Genomic DNA, 17,461 nt, shown 5'->3' with positions numbered 1-17,461 from the left:
TGCTGCAGTATTGGCAGAACAATTGCCGCAATGCGTATGTAACACACCACCGTATTTTCTCTTTGCGCAACTGTAGGAACCAATACAGTGGAAAATTGACACATCGGAGGCAAGAGTCAATACACATTATTTAAAATAAGACAGGGAGTTCCTGTGTGTGTGTGTCTGTCTGTCTGTCTGTAATGGAAGTATTCTCACCAGGCAGTCGGAGTCTTTGGGCCCAGTGCAGCCGGCAGCACACTGCATGTGGCAGCAGTCATTGGGATCAGGTCCCTTACAGCGCAGACACCCCGATGCACAGTGCACATGGGTCACTATACGGGGAGAGAGAAAGAGAGAAAGTGTGTGAGAGAGAGACAGAGAGAGAGGCATAGACAGAATGGAGACAAAGACAAACCGATTGAGAGAAGAAATGATGGAAAGAGACAGACTCACGGGTCTGGCAGTCTTTCTCTGTCTCTCCCCAGCAGCTTCGCTTTACACAGGCAGGGGAGCACTTCGGACCTGGGACAAAAGACAAAACGGTCAACAACGACTTGACAGACGGTCACCGATGTTGACCAAACATTGACCTCTGGAGATTGTTGCAGAGACTGACCACGCTTCAATCATAGCGATACTTGACTGACAAATGGGATGTACAGTGCCTTCGGAACGTATTCAGACCCATTGACTTTTTCAACATTTTGTTACGTTACAGAATTATTCTAAAATGGCGTATATCAAAAAAGTCCTCAGCAATCTACACACAATACCCCATAATGACAAAGTGAAAACAGGTTAAGAAAAAAAACAGAAACACCTTAATTCCATAAGTATTCAGAAACTTTGCTATGAGACTCGAAATTGAGTGCAAGTGCATGCTCTTTCCATTAGTCATCCTTGAGCTGTTTCGACAACTTGATTGGAGTCCACCTGAGGTAAATTCAATTGATTGGACATGATTTGGAAAGGCACACACCTGTCTATATAAGGTCCCACCAGTTGACAGTGCATGTCAGAGCAAAAACCAAGCCATGAGGTTGAAGAAATTGTCCGTAGAGCTCCGAGACAGGATTGTGTCGAAGCATTGAAGGTCTCCAAGAACACAGTGGCCTCCATCATACTTAAATGGAATAAGTTTGGAACCACCAAGACTCTTCCTAGAGCTGGCCGCCTGGCCAAACCGAGCAATTGGGGGAGAAGGGCCTTGGTCAGGGAGGTGACCAAGAACCTGACGGTTACTCTGACAGAGCTTTAGAGTTCATCTAAGGAGATGCGAGAACCTTCCAGAAGGACAACCATCTCTGCAGCACTCCACCAACCAGGCCTTTATGGTAGAGCGGCCAGACGGAAGCCCCTCCTCAGTAAAAGGCACATGACAGGCCGCTATGAGTTTGCCAAAAGGCACCTAAAGACTCTCAGACCATGAGAAACAAGATTCTCTGGTCTGATGAAACCAAAATTCAAATCCTTGGCCTCAATGCCAAGCTTCACGTCTGGAGGAAACCCAGCACCATCCCTACAGTGAAGCATGCTGGTTGCAGCTTCATGCTGTGGAGGTGTTTTTCAGTGGCAGGGACTGGGAGACTAGTCAGGATCAAGGCAAAGATGAACGGCGAAAAGTACAGATAGTTCCTTGATGAAAACTTTCTCCAGAGCGCTCAGGACCTCAGAATGGGGCCGGAAGTTCACGTTCCAACAGGACAACAACCCGAAGCACACAGCCAAGACAACGCAGGAGTGGCTTCGGGACAAGTCTCCGAATGTCCTTGAGTGGCCCGGCCAGACCCCGGACTTGAACCTGATCGAACATCTCTGGAGAGACCTGAAAATAACTGTGCAGCAACGTTCCCCATCCAACCTGACAGAGCTTGAGAGGACGCGCAAAGAAGAATTGGAAAAACTCCCCAAATACAGGTGTGCCAAGCCCAAGCCTCATACCCAAGAAGACTGGAGGCTGTAATTGCTGCCAAGGGTAAAGGGTCCGAATACCTATGTAAATGTGTTTTATTTTTGTATAAATTAGCAACAATTTCCAAAAAACGTTTTTTGCTTCGTCATTATAGAGTATTGTGTAGATCAATAAGGGGAAAAAAATAATAATAATATATTTTAGAATAAGGCTGTAACCTAACAAAATATGGAAAATGTAATGGGGTCTGAATACCTTCCGAAGGCACGTGTGTGTGTGTGTGTGTGTGTGTGTGTGTGTGTGTGTGTGTGTGTGTGTGTGTGTGTGTGTGTGTGTGTACAGATGTCTGTGTGTGTGTACAGATGTCTGTGTGTGTGTACAGATGTCTGTGTGTGTGTACAGATGTCTGTGTGTGTGTACACGTCTGAGAGTACGTGTGCGTATAAACTCCCATAACAGGAACACTCACAGTTGGGGGCCCGGGCCTGCAGGCGGAGCTGCTTGGCATGAGTGTTCTTTTCATCCAGTGTGTCCCTCCACTCCATGTGCTGGGGGTCTGGGAAACAGAGCTGGTGGTTTCCCCAAATATGCACTCCACCCAGCAGGATCTCTATGGGGTTAACAGGACAGGGAGAGAAGGGTCAGTTCAAAATGTTCACAGAGGAACTGACAAAAAAACCTAACAAGAGATTACATTCCTTGAAGTAATCACTGATGAGAAATGATGGGGCAGGAAAAAGCCATGTGGTAAAGCCCTTGCATTCACCTGTTCCATCATGTCTAATTAGTTGTTACGACAAAGAAGGAAAGATGCACTTTTAAAGAATTAAAAAAGGGGCCGATAAGTATCCAATCCGTCCCTTCATTAAATTACAATTACATCCCTCCTGTATCCCAAAAAAACTTCCCTCTCACTCTCTGGCCCCTCCCTCACCTGTGAGACTGCGGAGGCGGAGCACCCTCAGGCCCACCCCTTCTTGAGGGAGGGTGTTATCCAGGACAGCCAGAGCATAGCTGGAATTGTACAGCTGGCTTCCCCGGATGATGCGCAGGTTGTCCAGCGGCACCACACTCACAGACACACGGGCAATCAAGACGTAGCCCTGCACCTCCACGATACCCTGGAGAGGGGGAGGGAGGGAAGAAAGGGGGGGGGATGTTAGAATTGATAACAGGTGAGGGAGAAGAAGAAGAAAAATCAGGCAAAGAAAACATACCTGTAGGAAGGAGAGGTCCGGCTTGCCCCGAAGATGTGTGATCTCTAGGTTGCCGTGCACCACCTGGCAGTCAGTGTAGAGCAGCCGCAGGGTCTCATAGTGGTTCTCCAGACTGGAGGGCAGGGCCAGCTTCATGTCTGTGCCCAGGCACACTGACAACACGCACACACAAAATAGATACGTTAATACATGTTACCTTTAATTTAAAGAACAGGATCCTGAGTTGAAGTGCGGCTTTGTGTCAACCAGTGTTTCGGCGAATCGTAATCAGGTGTGCCATTTCTGTTGCATGTGCCGAAAACAAATGGAGGTGTTTTATTGTCACATACAGTGCAGGTGTATCAACAACTGACAATATACAGTACACCATATAGTACATGTCTTTTTTCACTTTAAGATTCACTATAGGTTTTTTCCTCCCTCTACCATAGCATGATGAATACAGTCATATGCATATTGTCTGTATAGTGTGCACATTGACATAATTTCTTCCTAAAGACAGGAAAGAAAGAAGAGCCTAGTCTTCCACTCACACACACTAAATTACTTCCTCCCCAGATCCCTGGAAGACTCCCATAACACTTGTCAACCCTCCTTCCAGAAGTTCAATTCCACCCCCTCTCTCCCTCCTCCTGTGCTATCACTTTCCCTCGTTTTGGAGACAGCAAGCCGGACACTGGGTGACACAGGATACAGGGAAACAGGAAATGCAGAGAGAGAGAAGAAGATGATTTGGCCAATGGCTGAGCCTCTGACAAGGGTCTCCAAAGTGCATGGCTTTGTCTCAAATGGCACCCTTTCCTTACATTGTGCACTGCTTTTGACCAGGGCCCATCAAGTTTAAAGATTCAAGTTTTTATTCGTTGTAGGTGCGGGATACTCATGGTATACACTGTCCAACTAAATGCTTACTTGCTGATTTGTTCTCAACAATGCAAACAATAAGAAATAATCAAAGACATGAATATGAACAAGTAAATGTCAGTAGAATATAATAAATATTTTAGCTTAAGTGTAATACAGGAAGGCACAATTTAATATTTACTTTAATATTTACTTGTGTATTGTCGAAGGGGGGGATGGGGTCAAGTGTATAAATTGAGCAGTATAGTAAGAGTCTGGTAGCAGAAGTTGTGATGTGTGTGTGTGTGTGTAGCTTTAATGTGTATATTTCTACACACAGACACGTACGTGTGTGTACGTGTGTGTACGTGTGTACGTGTGTACGTGTGTGTGTGTGTGTGTGTGTGTGTGTGTGTGTGTGTGTGTGTGTGTGTGTGTGTGTGTGTTAAGGTGCAGAGAATCCGAGCAGTTGGTCAGACCTGTTCAAGTGTTCAGCAGTCTGATGGCTTGTGGATAGAAACTGTCTCTGAGCCTGTTGTTATCAGACCTCACGCCCGACTGTAGCGGAGAGAACAGCTCGTGGCTGGGCTGTGTGGGGTCCTCGATAATGCTGCGTGCCTTCCCCGGGTACCGTTTTGAGTAGATATCCTGGATGGGTGAGCGCATGGTCCCAGTGATATATTGGGCCGTCTTCGAAACTCCCGCTGGAGGGCCTTGCGGTTGTGGAAAGAGCAATTCCCGTACCATGTTATGATGCAACGAGTCAGGACACTCTCGATGGTGCAGCGGTAGTATTTTGACAGGATACGGGGCGGCATGCCAAATTTCTTCAGCCGCCTTTGAAAGTAGTGACGCTATTGTGCCCTCTTGACAAAAGTGGTGGTGTTGGTGGTCCATGACAAGTCCTCGATGTGAACGCCGAAGAACTTCAAACTTTCTACTGCAGTCCCGTTTATGTGGATCGGGGCATGTTCCCTCCTCTGCTTTCTGAGGTCAACAATCAAGTCCTTTGTTTTGCTGACATGGAGGGAGTTGTTGTCGTGACACCACAATGGCCGTTCACTTACCTCCTCCCATATAGGCTGACTCATCATTGTTGGTTATGAGTCCTACAACCATGGTGTTGTCAGCTAACTTGATGATAGAGTTGGTGTTGTGCAAAGCCAAGCAGTCGTGTGTGAACAGGGAGTACAGCAGGGGACTGAGAAAACACCCCAGGGGGGCCCCTGTGTTAAGAGTCAGAATGGAGGAGGTGTTGTTGCCAGTTCTCACAGCCTGTGGTTTGCCCATCAGGAAGTCCAGGATCCAGTAGCAGAGAGTGGTGTCCAGACCAAACTGAAATCAATGAACAGCATTCTCACATAGGGGTTCCTCTTTTACAAATGGGTGGAGGCCGTGTGTACAGTGATGGAAATGGTATATTCCGTGGATCTGTTGGAGCGGGAAGGAAATTGGAGTGGGTCCAGTGTGCCTGGCATGCTGACCTTGATGTGGGCCACGACCAGGCTCTCAAAGCACTTCATGATGACGGAGGTGAGCGCGATGGGGCGATAGTCTTTTGGCATGTCACCTTGTTTTTCTTGGGCACTGGCACGATAGTGGTCTCCTTAAAGCATGTGGGACTACAGCCTGGGACAGGTTGAAGATGTCCGAGAAGATGCCCATAGGGCTCTGGTAAAAAAAAGTAGTGCACTATATAGGCAATGTAGTGGGACGCAGCCAAAGAGATACGAGTCGTTATCGCGCCTGTAGTACTGTATCGTGTACGAACTCTTATCACATGCTATGTGACGTGTAGTGTGTTCTAAACACAGCCCAGTGTTCTCACAGTGACCTACATATCAGCTGCACCTAGGGCTATTACGGTGACCATATTACCGCCAGTCATGAGTCATGATGGCACTCAAATTCCATGTGACCAAGCTCTGATGCTGCTGATGGTCATTAGTAGCCTACCAAACTTGCTAACTACCTGGTACTCCGCACTCTATTGTCCCTCTAATCACTCTGACATCAATGCAAATCTAATCAAACACTTCACGAGAGCCCATGAGCTCATGTTCCGCAACACTTCTATAGGCTACGCAATTGCATGAGAAAACAGAGTGATGGCCTCTATTAAAAAAAGGAGGATCCCATCAGCTTTCTATAGGTTAGTCCTATTATATTTATTTATTTCTCAACCTTCCTAATATTACACACATTGCTTATCTTTACAACAGGAGTATACCCTACCTGACTGACATGAAAATGAACCACGAGAAAAGCGTCCTCCAGTCGCTATTTATGTGCATAGATAACATGTATCTTTTCCCCGCTGCTCGGAATTGGATAAGGAAGCGCAGTTGCGTCCCAGATGTGTCTGTCTTCACATGCAGCATGTGAGAAAGACCCGATCACGTGACTGAGATCCATGTGAGTGAGAGGTCCTTCGGCACGCAGCAGGGAGAAGGGAATTATAATTATTATATTCAGCCCAAGGGCACGTTTTTTTTAGGGGGATTATGGCCACACAAAGGGGATGCAGACGGGAAATTTGACGTATTATCAAGTGGCTTGTCAAATTGTGAATGAGAGACTAATGAAGTGCGTACAGGCTGCGCAAAAAAAAAACTAAGCAGAGCTCATGCCTTTCGTGCGACTTTTTTCAAATCATCATTAATCGCATCATGCAAGCCCGAGAATGTATTAAAATTAAACATTTAGGAGTACCTGTTTCTTTGTTAATCACTCAACACATAACAGCCGCATGGGCGCACTCCCTCAAATCCTTGAGAAATATCCTTTCGATTTTATTCAGCTACGTTCAATTGTATTCTTCATACTATAAAATGATGCTACGGAACTCTAGGCAAATCTCGTTTGCTAAATGAACTAGTGTAGAATGAACTAGTGTAGCCCACAGCCATATGGCATAGTCAGATCAGGGCCTAACATAAGGACAACAGAGTATGCTACTCTGTTCTTCTCAAATAAACGACATTTTCTTCATATCATGTTTCTTTAGACCTGTCTAAAATAAATAATGTATTATAATAGATTTATTACACTTTTTTAAATGGTTGACAGTCACCGGCTGACAAAATGTTATGACCGCCACAGCCCTAGCTGCAAAAAGGGAAATGTTTGTTAATCTAAAGACTGTGTGTGACTGTGGGAGATGCTAGACAAGGCAACAGTAAACAGGTCGTTATCCAAACATATGTTGCATGGATTGATGAGAGAGAGAGAAAAAAACAATTAAGTGTTTTTTTCCCCTCACTGGAATTCAAAACTATGATAGCTCACAATGGATGGGGTGTCAGAGACTCCACTGCTTGAAAGGGAGATGCATTGATATAAAACATGATTTATTTTTATGGGCAGACGAGGGACAGTTATACAGATAGTAGTCTCGCTCGACTATACTTCTGGTAACAGAATTAGTCGATGTCAATGAACTGACTGTGAAATGCTCAAATCGATTCCCTGTTGTGACTTGTGAATGGGCGGAGCTTATAGATCCTTACGGTAAACTTCATTCACAATGAGGATATGCATTCATGTACAAAATGCCATGACTGTATCTCAAACAGGACATCTTCTTGTTCAAAGTTTGCAACTTCAGTTGATTACTATCGCGCCCTTACTGTAAATGCCGGATCTCTACGACAAGACGCATCATTCAGCGATATATAGCGCACTACTTTTGACCCTGGCTCATTTAGCAGACGCTTTAATCCAGAGCGACGTCAGTTAGTGCATTCAATGCAGGTATATACACAATCACATGTAAAAAAAGTAACGAGTCAAACGGAAACTGATCGTGTTATTGTACTTAAAGTGGTCTGTTGGCTGGTGGCTACTTAACTGGTCTGTAAGTTAGAAGATTTGAAAACATTACGTCATTTTTCAAAATGGAGGCCAGTTATCTCTACTAAAACCTCAATTGATTCAACTATAAATAGTACATTATACTGACAAACTGTAAAGTTGACTTGACTTTGTTTTATTAAATTAGGTGTTAGTTAGGATAAAGTCGATATAACTAAAGTTGAAGTAGATTCAACTAGGAATAGTAGTTTAAACTGACAACTGTTGAAGTTGACTTAACTATCTTTTATTAGTCAAAGAATATTTTGTGTAAGTAAGGATAGCTTGACATGTAAAGTTGATAGAGCATGAAAAGGCCATGCAAATGTACGACTGTAAACAAATTATTTTCTACAGTGTAGATCAAATGACTTAAACTTCTTATACTTAAACTTCCTATGTTATACTGACTTGGTCATGTCAAATATTTCGTAGGGAGCTAAAGAGGAGCTTGTTTGCTTTTTTTTCAAAACTGCTTTAATTTCTTTACTGACCCACTAAATCAAACCAAAACTCACTCCCACTTGCATGGACACACGCACTCACACGTGTGTATGTGTGTACGTGTTTTGTTCATTGTCCGACTTTGGCCTTGAGTAGAAACCCACCCCTTCCTTTCCCTATCCAACCAATTACTGTAAATACTCTCACTCTCTCTCTCTTTCTCCAGCTCTCTCTCCTTATCTACTCCCTCTCTCCTCATTTCAGATCTCCCTCACCATCTCCTTCCCTTCATCCATCCCTCCCTCTCTTCCCTTCTTTCTCAGACGGGCACAAGTGCTGGCGTTATGCATGTGTCAGTGCCCAACAAAGGAATGCCACTGACGCCTAAACAAACACACATTCACTGAGGTGCTCCCTGATCGCTAATGCTGGCTACATAGCGCTTCTCTACACCGTATCCTAGCAACTTCACTTGGAAACGTCCATTTGCCAAACGCTTTCTGCAGTAACCACCCAGGTGGCGGAGTTTTCTGGGAAAAAAGAAGAAAAAAAATAACACACCAAACAGTTCGGTCAGCATTGAGAACCTCATGAAAACTACAGAGCCCACGTACCCCGGACTATTCCATGAAAACTACAGAGCCCACGTACCCCGGACTATTCCATGAAAACTACAGAGCCCACATACCCCAGACTATTCCATGAAAACTACAGAGCCCACGTACCCCGGACTATTCCATGAAAACTACAGAGCCCACGTACCCCGGACTATTCCATGAAAACTACAGAGCCCACGTACCCCGGACTATTCCATGAAAACTACAGAGCCCACGTACCCCGGACTATTCCATGTCTATCATGACAGTTGAATGCAATTGTCAAACACAATTTGCTTGAAAATTAAACTGCACGTTAGTTTTGAGAGAGTAATTATTAGCGTTTGGGTATACATTCATGGATTACATTTGCCTTTATGAAAGTGAGGATGGAACGCCATTGAGGTTTTGAATTGAAAAATAAAATGTTTCAAGTTAATGTGTCCTTCTACTTCTTGTAAAGCATACTTCAAGATTCAAGTCTCGGGGTCTTTTCAAAACATTGGCAGCTATACCTTTGGGAACCGTCAACTTCTAATGAAATGTGATTGCTAAGTCATCCAAGATTACATTTTCAAATAAAAATATTTTTCTTCCCACATAAAACTTGGAAATCCTTTGCTCGCTATAAGCTCTCAAGTCAACTGCTTTCTGGTTTGTCATTGTTGGAGTGTACCAAATGTCTTTCATGCATTAACCATGACTGACAGGCTAATTAGGTCAGCTTGAGGAGAGTACCTACTAAATGTAAATTGAATGTGACCTATACCTGTACTGCAGGAGCCTTCGAAAGCTAACACAACCAAACCTGCACGGGTAGCCTGCCAGTCAGCAAAGGGTGTGTGTGTGTGTGTTGTGTACGTTGTCTGCACTGACTAACAAGAACAACGTTCACGGCTGCCAGCAATGTTACTGCAGGTGTAGGTTCATTCAACCCGGAAAAGCTGCCACCACCGAGACACACCAAACCAATTCCCTTTGCTGTACCGCCCCTTCAACTTCCTCCTTCACTGGAACCCTTAATCACCTCCTACCCCAAGCTACTCAACATCTTCCTTTCAAAACCTAGTATTGTCCGACAGATAAACAGACATCATTTAAAGGTGAAATCTGGAATTCCTTTGTACTCTGAGGGCCACAGGGCAAATGAACAATCAAAGCTAGTAAAAGAAAAGCACAAAAACAAACATAGTTCTATTTCAGCCAATCAGTACACCCGCCCGCAAAGACCCTCCCACTCAGTCCTGTACATAGTCCACTCAATAACAGAAACTAAATAACAGATTGCACCTTCAGGTGGGCTTTGCCTCCCCAACAACCCTAATCCTAGCAACTTGCCTTGGATAAACATACATTTCTATTCTAACTCCCCCCAAAAGCATTCCTCCTTCTTTCCCTTGCAAAGTACAAACAGGTATTGCTCAACTGACAGGAAGAACAGGATATGTACCTGTTGCTGCAGTGCAGAGCGTACTCTTTATGCGCATGAACATTCACTCTTTGTCTCACACACACACACACACACACACACACACACACACACACACACACACGTCAATAGAATGGCGGGCAGAGTGCAACACACACAGTACACGCATGATTGCTCCTCCAAACCAATCTGAGGACCCGTATCAGAAAAATAGTTTCTTGCAGGTACAACGTTTCACTGTAGACATCCCTTGCGTTGAGAACCTCAATGCACAAAATGTAGCTCTATTGCATTTGATTGTTCAATTCATTTTGGCCCGCAGCCTGTGGAAGGTCCTAAGACAGAAACGTTGCAGCAAACGCATCTGCTTCAAAAACAAAACTGAAATTGAATGCTGTAGTAGAATCCATCCAACAGTCCAGTCGTATCCTTGTCTTTTTTCACTCCGTCTCTATCAACAGGGATCAAGCTTTGTCCACAGGTAAAACGTGGATGTATTTTACTGTAGGCCAATCAAACATCAAGCCGGCAGTTATAATGCATTGTAAAACTTGTCATACAAGCATGTTTGACTGACTGTCTTATAATGTCTTGTGAAACTTTAAAAATAAGACATTATAAAGACATTGGGGCTCCCCGAGTGGCGCAGTGGTCTAAGGCACTGCATCTCAGTGCTGGAGGCGTCACTACAGACCCTGGGTCGATTCCAGGCTGTATCACAACCGGCTGTGATTGGGAGTCCCATAGGGCGGCGCACAATTGGCCCAGCATAGTCCGGGTTTGGCGGGCGGAGGCCGTCATTGTAAATAAAAATCAGTTCTTAATTGACTTGCCTAGTTAAATAAAGAAAATAATAAAAAAAGGCTCATATATGCTTATAACAACTTGTAAAACACTATACCTGCAGGCCTTAAGTAATGCGTTACCAATATGTTCAATCATTTCAATGCTCATACGCATAGAAATAAATACTCAAGTACAGAAATAACAAAAGTGTCCTTTTTTTGCTGCGTTATGAAATAATATATATTAAGCTTATAATAAAGGTCATGCTTTTTGGGCCCTTTTTGGGGCACTTTGTTTTTACTGGTATTTCCAGCATATCCACTAGAGTTGCTGTAGGTATAAAACCCTAGGAAATGTTATTTAAATTTGCACAAACTGTCTCCAACCAATCATTGTCTGGTTGTGCATGCGTGTTTGGCGGGAGTGATGACCTGAGCCAGGGTAGGGAATACTATTTGGTAGGGAATACTATTTGTAGGTATGTGATTCTACATCTCACTTTGGCTCAAGCTGACTTTCCTCTCCAACGAACTCGGAAGTTGTAGCTGAAAATGGGTCAACTAGGGGCAGTTAGGGTAGAGTTATTGAAACCAACCATAGAAGTGTATTGTAGTGAATCCGAGGTAGCCCCGAACCGGGACTCGAACCTGGCTCCAGCGACTGTCAAGCCAACACCTTAACCATCACGCCAAGAGGCTCAAACCTCTTGATGAGCTTGCTAGGTGTTGGGCTAAGGTCGCTACACTACCCCCATCCTTCGCTCCTCCATACCAAGTCCATCACATGTACACACCTCTCAGATGGCCTCCTTGCACTTCTGACACCAATGTATAGAAGGGGGGAATTGACTGGGACTTGAATCCTGATCCAGCGAGTGTCAAGTCAAGTGGTTCGGACCTCTTAGAGTAACGGTTAAGGTGTCGGTTTGACTCACCCCTTTAACTGCCCCTAATTCATCTATTTTTAGCTACAACTTCCGAGTCCGTTGGAGAGGATCAGCTTCAGGAAAGTGAGGTGTAGAATAACTGATCTAGAAATAGTAGTCCCTCCCAAATAATAGGTTGTGTGTGATTAAGATTTGCAGAGCTACACTTCCCCTGGCTCAGGCCATCCCCCCGCCAAGCGCACACGCACAATCCAGACATTCAATGGAGACATACACTACATGACCAAAAGTATATGGACACCTGCTCGTCAAACATCTCATTCCAAGATCATGGGCATTAATATGGAGTTGGTCCTCCCTTTGCTGCTATAACAGCCTCAGTTCTTCTGGGAAGGCTTTCCCAGAGATGTTGGAACATTGCTGCGGGGACTTGCTTCCATTCAGCCATAAGAGCATTTAGTGGAGGTCGGGAACTGATGTTGGGCGATTAGGTCTGGCTCGCAGTCGGCATTCCAATTCATACCATGCTGAAACAGGAAAGGGCCTTCTCCAAACTGTTGCCACAAAGTTGAATGCACAGAATCGACTAGAATGTCATTGTATGCTGTAGCGTTAAGATTGCCTTTCACTGAAACTAAGGGGCCTAGCTTGAACCATGAAAAACAGCCCCAGACCATTATTCCTCCTCCACCAAACTTTACAGTTGGCACTATGCATTCGGGCAGGTAGTGTTCTCCTGGCATCCGCCAAACACAGATTTGTCTGTCGGACTGCCAGACGGTGATGAAGCGTTATTCATCACTCCAGAGAACGCATTTCCACTGCTCCAGAGTCCAATGGCGGCGAGCTTTACACCACCCTAGTCGACACTTGGCATTGCGCATGGTGATTTTAGGTTTGTGTGTGGCAGCTTGGCCATGGAAACTCATTTCATGAAGCTCCCGGCGAACAGTTCTTGTGCTGACGTTGCCTCCAGAGGCAGTTTGGAACTAGGCATTGAGTTTTACAACCGAGGACAGATGATTTTTACGTGCTTCAGCACTCGGCGGTCTCGTTCTGTGAACTTGTGTGGCCTACCACTTCTCGGCTGAGTAGTTGTTGCTCCTAGATGTTTCTACTTCACAATAACTGCACTTACAGTTGACCGGGGCAGGTCTAGCAGGGCAGAAATTTGACGAACTGACTTGTTGGAAAGGGGGCATCCTATGACGATGCCATGTTGAAAGTCACGGAGCTCTTCAGTAACGCAATTCTACTGCCAATGTTCAATTTTAGACACTTGTAAGCAATGGGTATGGGCGAAAAAGCCAAATCCACTCATTTGAAGGGATGTCCACATACTTTGTATATACACTACCATTGAAAAGTTTTGGGTCACTTAGAAATGTCCTTCTAGGCAGAGTTGCAAAGAAAAATCCATATTTGAGACTGGCCAATAAAAAGAAAAGATTAAGATGGGCAAAAGAACACACTTCACTGTTGACGTTGAAACTGGTGTTTGCGGGAACTATTTAATTTTGCTGCCAGTTGAGGACTTGTGAGGCATCTGTTTCTCAAACCAGACACACTAATGTACTTGTCCTCTTGCTCAGTTGTGCACCGGGCCTCCCACACCTCTTTCTATTATGGTTAGAGACAGTTTGCGCTGTTCTGTGAAGGGAGTAGTACACAGCGTTGTACGAGATCTTCAGTTTCTTGGCAATTTCTCGCATGGAATGGCCTTCATTTCTCAGAACAAGAATTGACTGACGAATTTCAGAAGAAAGAGATTTTTTTCTGGACATTTTGAGCCGGTAATCAAACCCACAAATGCTGATTCTCCAGATACTCAACCAGTCTAAAGAAGGCCAGTTTCATTGCTTCTTTAATCAGGACAACAGTTTTCAGCTGTGCCAACATAATTGCAACAGGTTTTTCTAATGATCAATTAGCCTTTTAAAATGATAAACTTAGATTAGCTAACTATATGCCAATGGAACACAGGCGTGATGTTTGCTGATAAATGAGACTCTGTATGCCTGTGTAGATACTCCAAATTCTATGTACCAAAAAGTATTGTAATTTCTAAACTGTTCACATGATATGGATGAAAATACCCTCAAATTAAAGCTGACAGTCTGCCTCATTGTCATTGTATTATTTCAAATCCAAAGTGAAGGAGTACAGAGTACAACAACAAAATGTGTCATTGTCCTAATACTTCTGGAGCTCACTACTCCTAGCAATATACCTGCAGGCTGCAGTGTTACCAATGTCTTTTAAAAATGTATTCTGAGGCTGGAACATTTGGGGATGACGCTACAGATATGAGGATACACTAGTCATTAGTCAGTTAAGTTGCATGGTGTCCAGACTAGCGAGTCATCATGCTTCATTTAGTTTTAACTAGAGTGAGTGATACCAAGTTGAGAGGCTGAATCACCTCCAAGCGAGTTTCAATCAATGGGTGCATTGGAGTGTGAGAGTTAAAGGGTTGTGAAGACTGTCCAACACACACACAGAAAGCTACATGCTCTAATCTGAGTGTCCACATTGACATAGAGCCAAAGGTTTCAGTGTGTTCCCACCTGTATAATAGGAACCCGAGCACAGTTGCATATCAAACCCCAACAGCTGACCTTTGGAATATCGACCTTTCAAAAACAAGGGTGTGTGTGTGTCCTTTCTGTATCCATAAGTCTTCCCGCTTTAGCTCAGTAAGATTCGGTTTCTATTGGTGTTTTAGTGAAAATATGAATATATTTACATGACTCGAATGTGGTGCTTTGAGTGCAATGAAAACATTACTATGAACACCAATGTGGTAATGATTTGCTTCCAAAGAAGATAGAGACTGATTGGTACAAAAACTGTACAGACCTGTTACAGACAATGCAATTGTATTTGGTAACCACGTCACCTGTGACTAGTAGCTATGTGTGTGTATGTTTTTGAACCAAAACAACTAATGAAACACACACCACTTTTTCAAAGATAATTGATTTCTGATTCAATTCCAATCTCAGTTTTGTATAGAGCTTGGCACTACATTGACTTCTCCACAAACCATTTTTTTGTAATTGGTTTGTGCAAATAGTCAACCAATTCTGACCAGACTTGTGATTGCATTCAGTCGTGGACCAATGTTATCGTGTATCATGTCCCCTGGCAGTTTTGAATCTCATTATGCACTGTCTGCAGCTGTTGACTAGGTGTAAATTGTGGGAGCTGTTAAATCAACTGAACTTTAGATCGCAAAATGCAATAAGTCAGTTATGCCTCCATGTCAAAGAAAAGGCTACAACAGATAATGTAGGCTAGCTATAGGCCTACATTGAGAAAGTTTGTATCTGTGATTCTTTTTAGTCTTACAAAGACTGAATTTGATATGAGGCAGTTGGAGATACAACAATTGCATCAATACAATTGTACAGTAATAGCTTGGTTGTTGTGAATGAAATTCACGGTGGCCTTTGGAAAGAGGTCGCCTACATGTAGACCTATGTGTTTGCAGAATATTTTGCTCTTGCATTTTCAGTTTTCACTGGTTAATATTTGAAGTGCTGCAGTTAAGAGTGACAAGTGGTCTGTTCTATGAGACAATGTCCTCTTTAGCGCAAGCAGTGAATAATTGACCTCGTCATGAGCCCTTGGAGCATACAATGCAATCACTGTTGTTTTGATTTTGTTTACCACAAAAGTGAACTCTTCTCAACTATTCGTACAAGTGCCATTTTCACACAAAGTTGCTAAGCAGGTTCTCATATTTCTTGGCGGCGTAGGCTACTTAAGGCCTACTTGTTTCACTCCAATGCTACTCTGTGTCACTATACACTTTAACACAACAACTGTTAAATTGTAACAGCATTGCCAAATTAAGCGCGAACGCCAGCTCTTTTACTGCGCTTCCATTTTGACCGTTTGTGTCGTTATCAATAGTGGCTAATAAATCTCGAGCCACAACATTGAAATCAGTGCGAGGGGGGGTGGTTGGACTCGCATAGGAATGCGGTCTATTGTCGGAGCACAAAGTCATGCTCTCTGGGTCGAGTGTAAACTCCCCACAATTTCGAGAATTCACATAGTTTTCAAGTATTCCAAGGTTTTTACATAGGCCTATCACATTTGATGAATTGAATTATTCCGACACTGTGTTAAAGAGAAGAGGATCCAGCGTGAGACCCACCTTCTCTGCCCAATGCGCCCGAAAGTCCGACCAGCAGTAACCGGAGAATCAGGAAACTTCTCGCCGCCTCCATCGATTGCGACCACCACTAGTCCATAGTAACCCACACTTTTTTATTCCTACAGAGGAGCGCCCCTACACCTTTCTTCGTGCAGTTAGTTTTGAGGTTGTTTTTCCAATCCCAGTAACTTCCTCCTCGGAATTCCGTGCCTGTGGCTCGCCTCTCCGTAGTAGGCTTGCGTGACACAGCCAGTCGGCGCGCTCCCGTGAAGGGCTGAATGGGGAGTGGCAGATAGGGCCGATTGACTCAAACAGCCCCAATAGAGTCGCCCGCGGCCCGCCTCAGTCAGAAAGTCACTCAAAATGGTCTGACGAAGAATTATCTGGGATTCTACATATTCGAGTTCTTCAAATCATTATTCATTGCTTATACAAGTCTATGCCGTAGATTTAGTCTTATTCAAATTCTCCACTGTTCTCAGTCCCTTCTCCGAGAGCGCGAAATTAGGAGGAAGAAGAATAAGTCTATTCATACCAACTATCCACTCTCCACCAATATCAGGGTCAGAGTCCAACAGACTACATGTAACTAATCAGGAAACTGCACAAAACTATTCATAAGTCCATCTGTGCACATGCTCCATGTCTTGCACAAGGTTTGTTCTCGGTCAAGACTGAATGTTAGGTTCTCAGAAAGTGAAAGATTGATATGGTTAGCTATTGATAGCAACAGCGTGGAGGGGTGCCTTGCTTCACTGCATGACATTGTCCAGGTTCCAAAAATCTTTAAGCATTGCCTTTCCTCATCTCCTTTCCTTCATGAACCAAAAGAGGTTAGGGCAGGTTATATTGTGGAAACATTGCATTCCCCAGAAAGGATTCGCGGGGGGGGTAGTAGTCTTAGGGGTAGAAGTGCACAGTCATGGCCTACCTATATGTTATAGAGTAGTCTAAGTTAGGTTTTTAATGGTTTAAAGGTAATTTATTAACAGTGATTGAATTCTTAGTTTGTGTTTTTTTTCCAACTCATTATGTATAAATGTGTGAGTCAATTTTGTGTTTGCTAAATGATGGCTTTTAAGGCTGCACTGTAATGGATTATCACCTGTATAAGCCTATTGTTACCGTACAGCCAATACCCTATAAGATCACTACTTGGCAAACAACATACAATTTCATACAATTTGAATCAATGAATAATAACTGTTTACTGATAATTCACAAACGTCCTATTAGTTAACTGTCTAATTAGCCTATTTGTAAACCCTTAAAGTAGAGTAACCTCCCTTAAAGTAGTCCCATTATGGGCAAGTTAGGTCCATAAACAGTGTAAGAAGGTTGAGAAATAG

General features: G+C 43.8%; 1 protein-coding gene across 2 annotated transcripts in view; it reads right to left on the bottom strand.

Moving 5' to 3' along the window:
* The window catches only part of erbb2 (erb-b2 receptor tyrosine kinase 2), a 41,558-nt gene extending 24,919 nt beyond the window's left edge, over positions 1-16,639 (bottom strand). The window contains exons 1-6 of one of the 2 annotated variants that reach the window (XM_052486583.1): positions 16,113-16,639; positions 3,112-3,263; positions 2,829-3,015; positions 2,364-2,504; positions 436-504; positions 199-314 (exon numbers count right to left, since the gene is read on the bottom strand). In XM_052486583.1, coding sequence (XP_052342543.1) covers positions 199-314; positions 436-504; positions 2,364-2,504; positions 2,829-3,015; positions 3,112-3,263; positions 16,113-16,185 — 738 coding nt within the window. In that variant the 5' untranslated portion in view covers positions 16,186-16,639. The remainder of the gene's footprint in view (positions 1-198; positions 315-435; positions 505-2,363; positions 2,505-2,828; positions 3,016-3,111; positions 3,264-16,112) is intronic. The other variant, XM_052486575.1, reaches the window with a different exon arrangement.
* Positions 16,640-17,461: the final 822 nt, after the last annotated feature.

Source organism: Oncorhynchus keta, chromosome 3, assembly GCF_023373465.1.
Source record: "Oncorhynchus keta strain PuntledgeMale-10-30-2019 chromosome 3, Oket_V2, whole genome shotgun sequence".
In the NCBI taxonomy this organism is placed as follows: Eukaryota; Metazoa; Chordata; class Actinopteri; order Salmoniformes; family Salmonidae; genus Oncorhynchus; species Oncorhynchus keta.
This window is presented reverse-complemented; position numbering and strand designations above follow the sequence as displayed.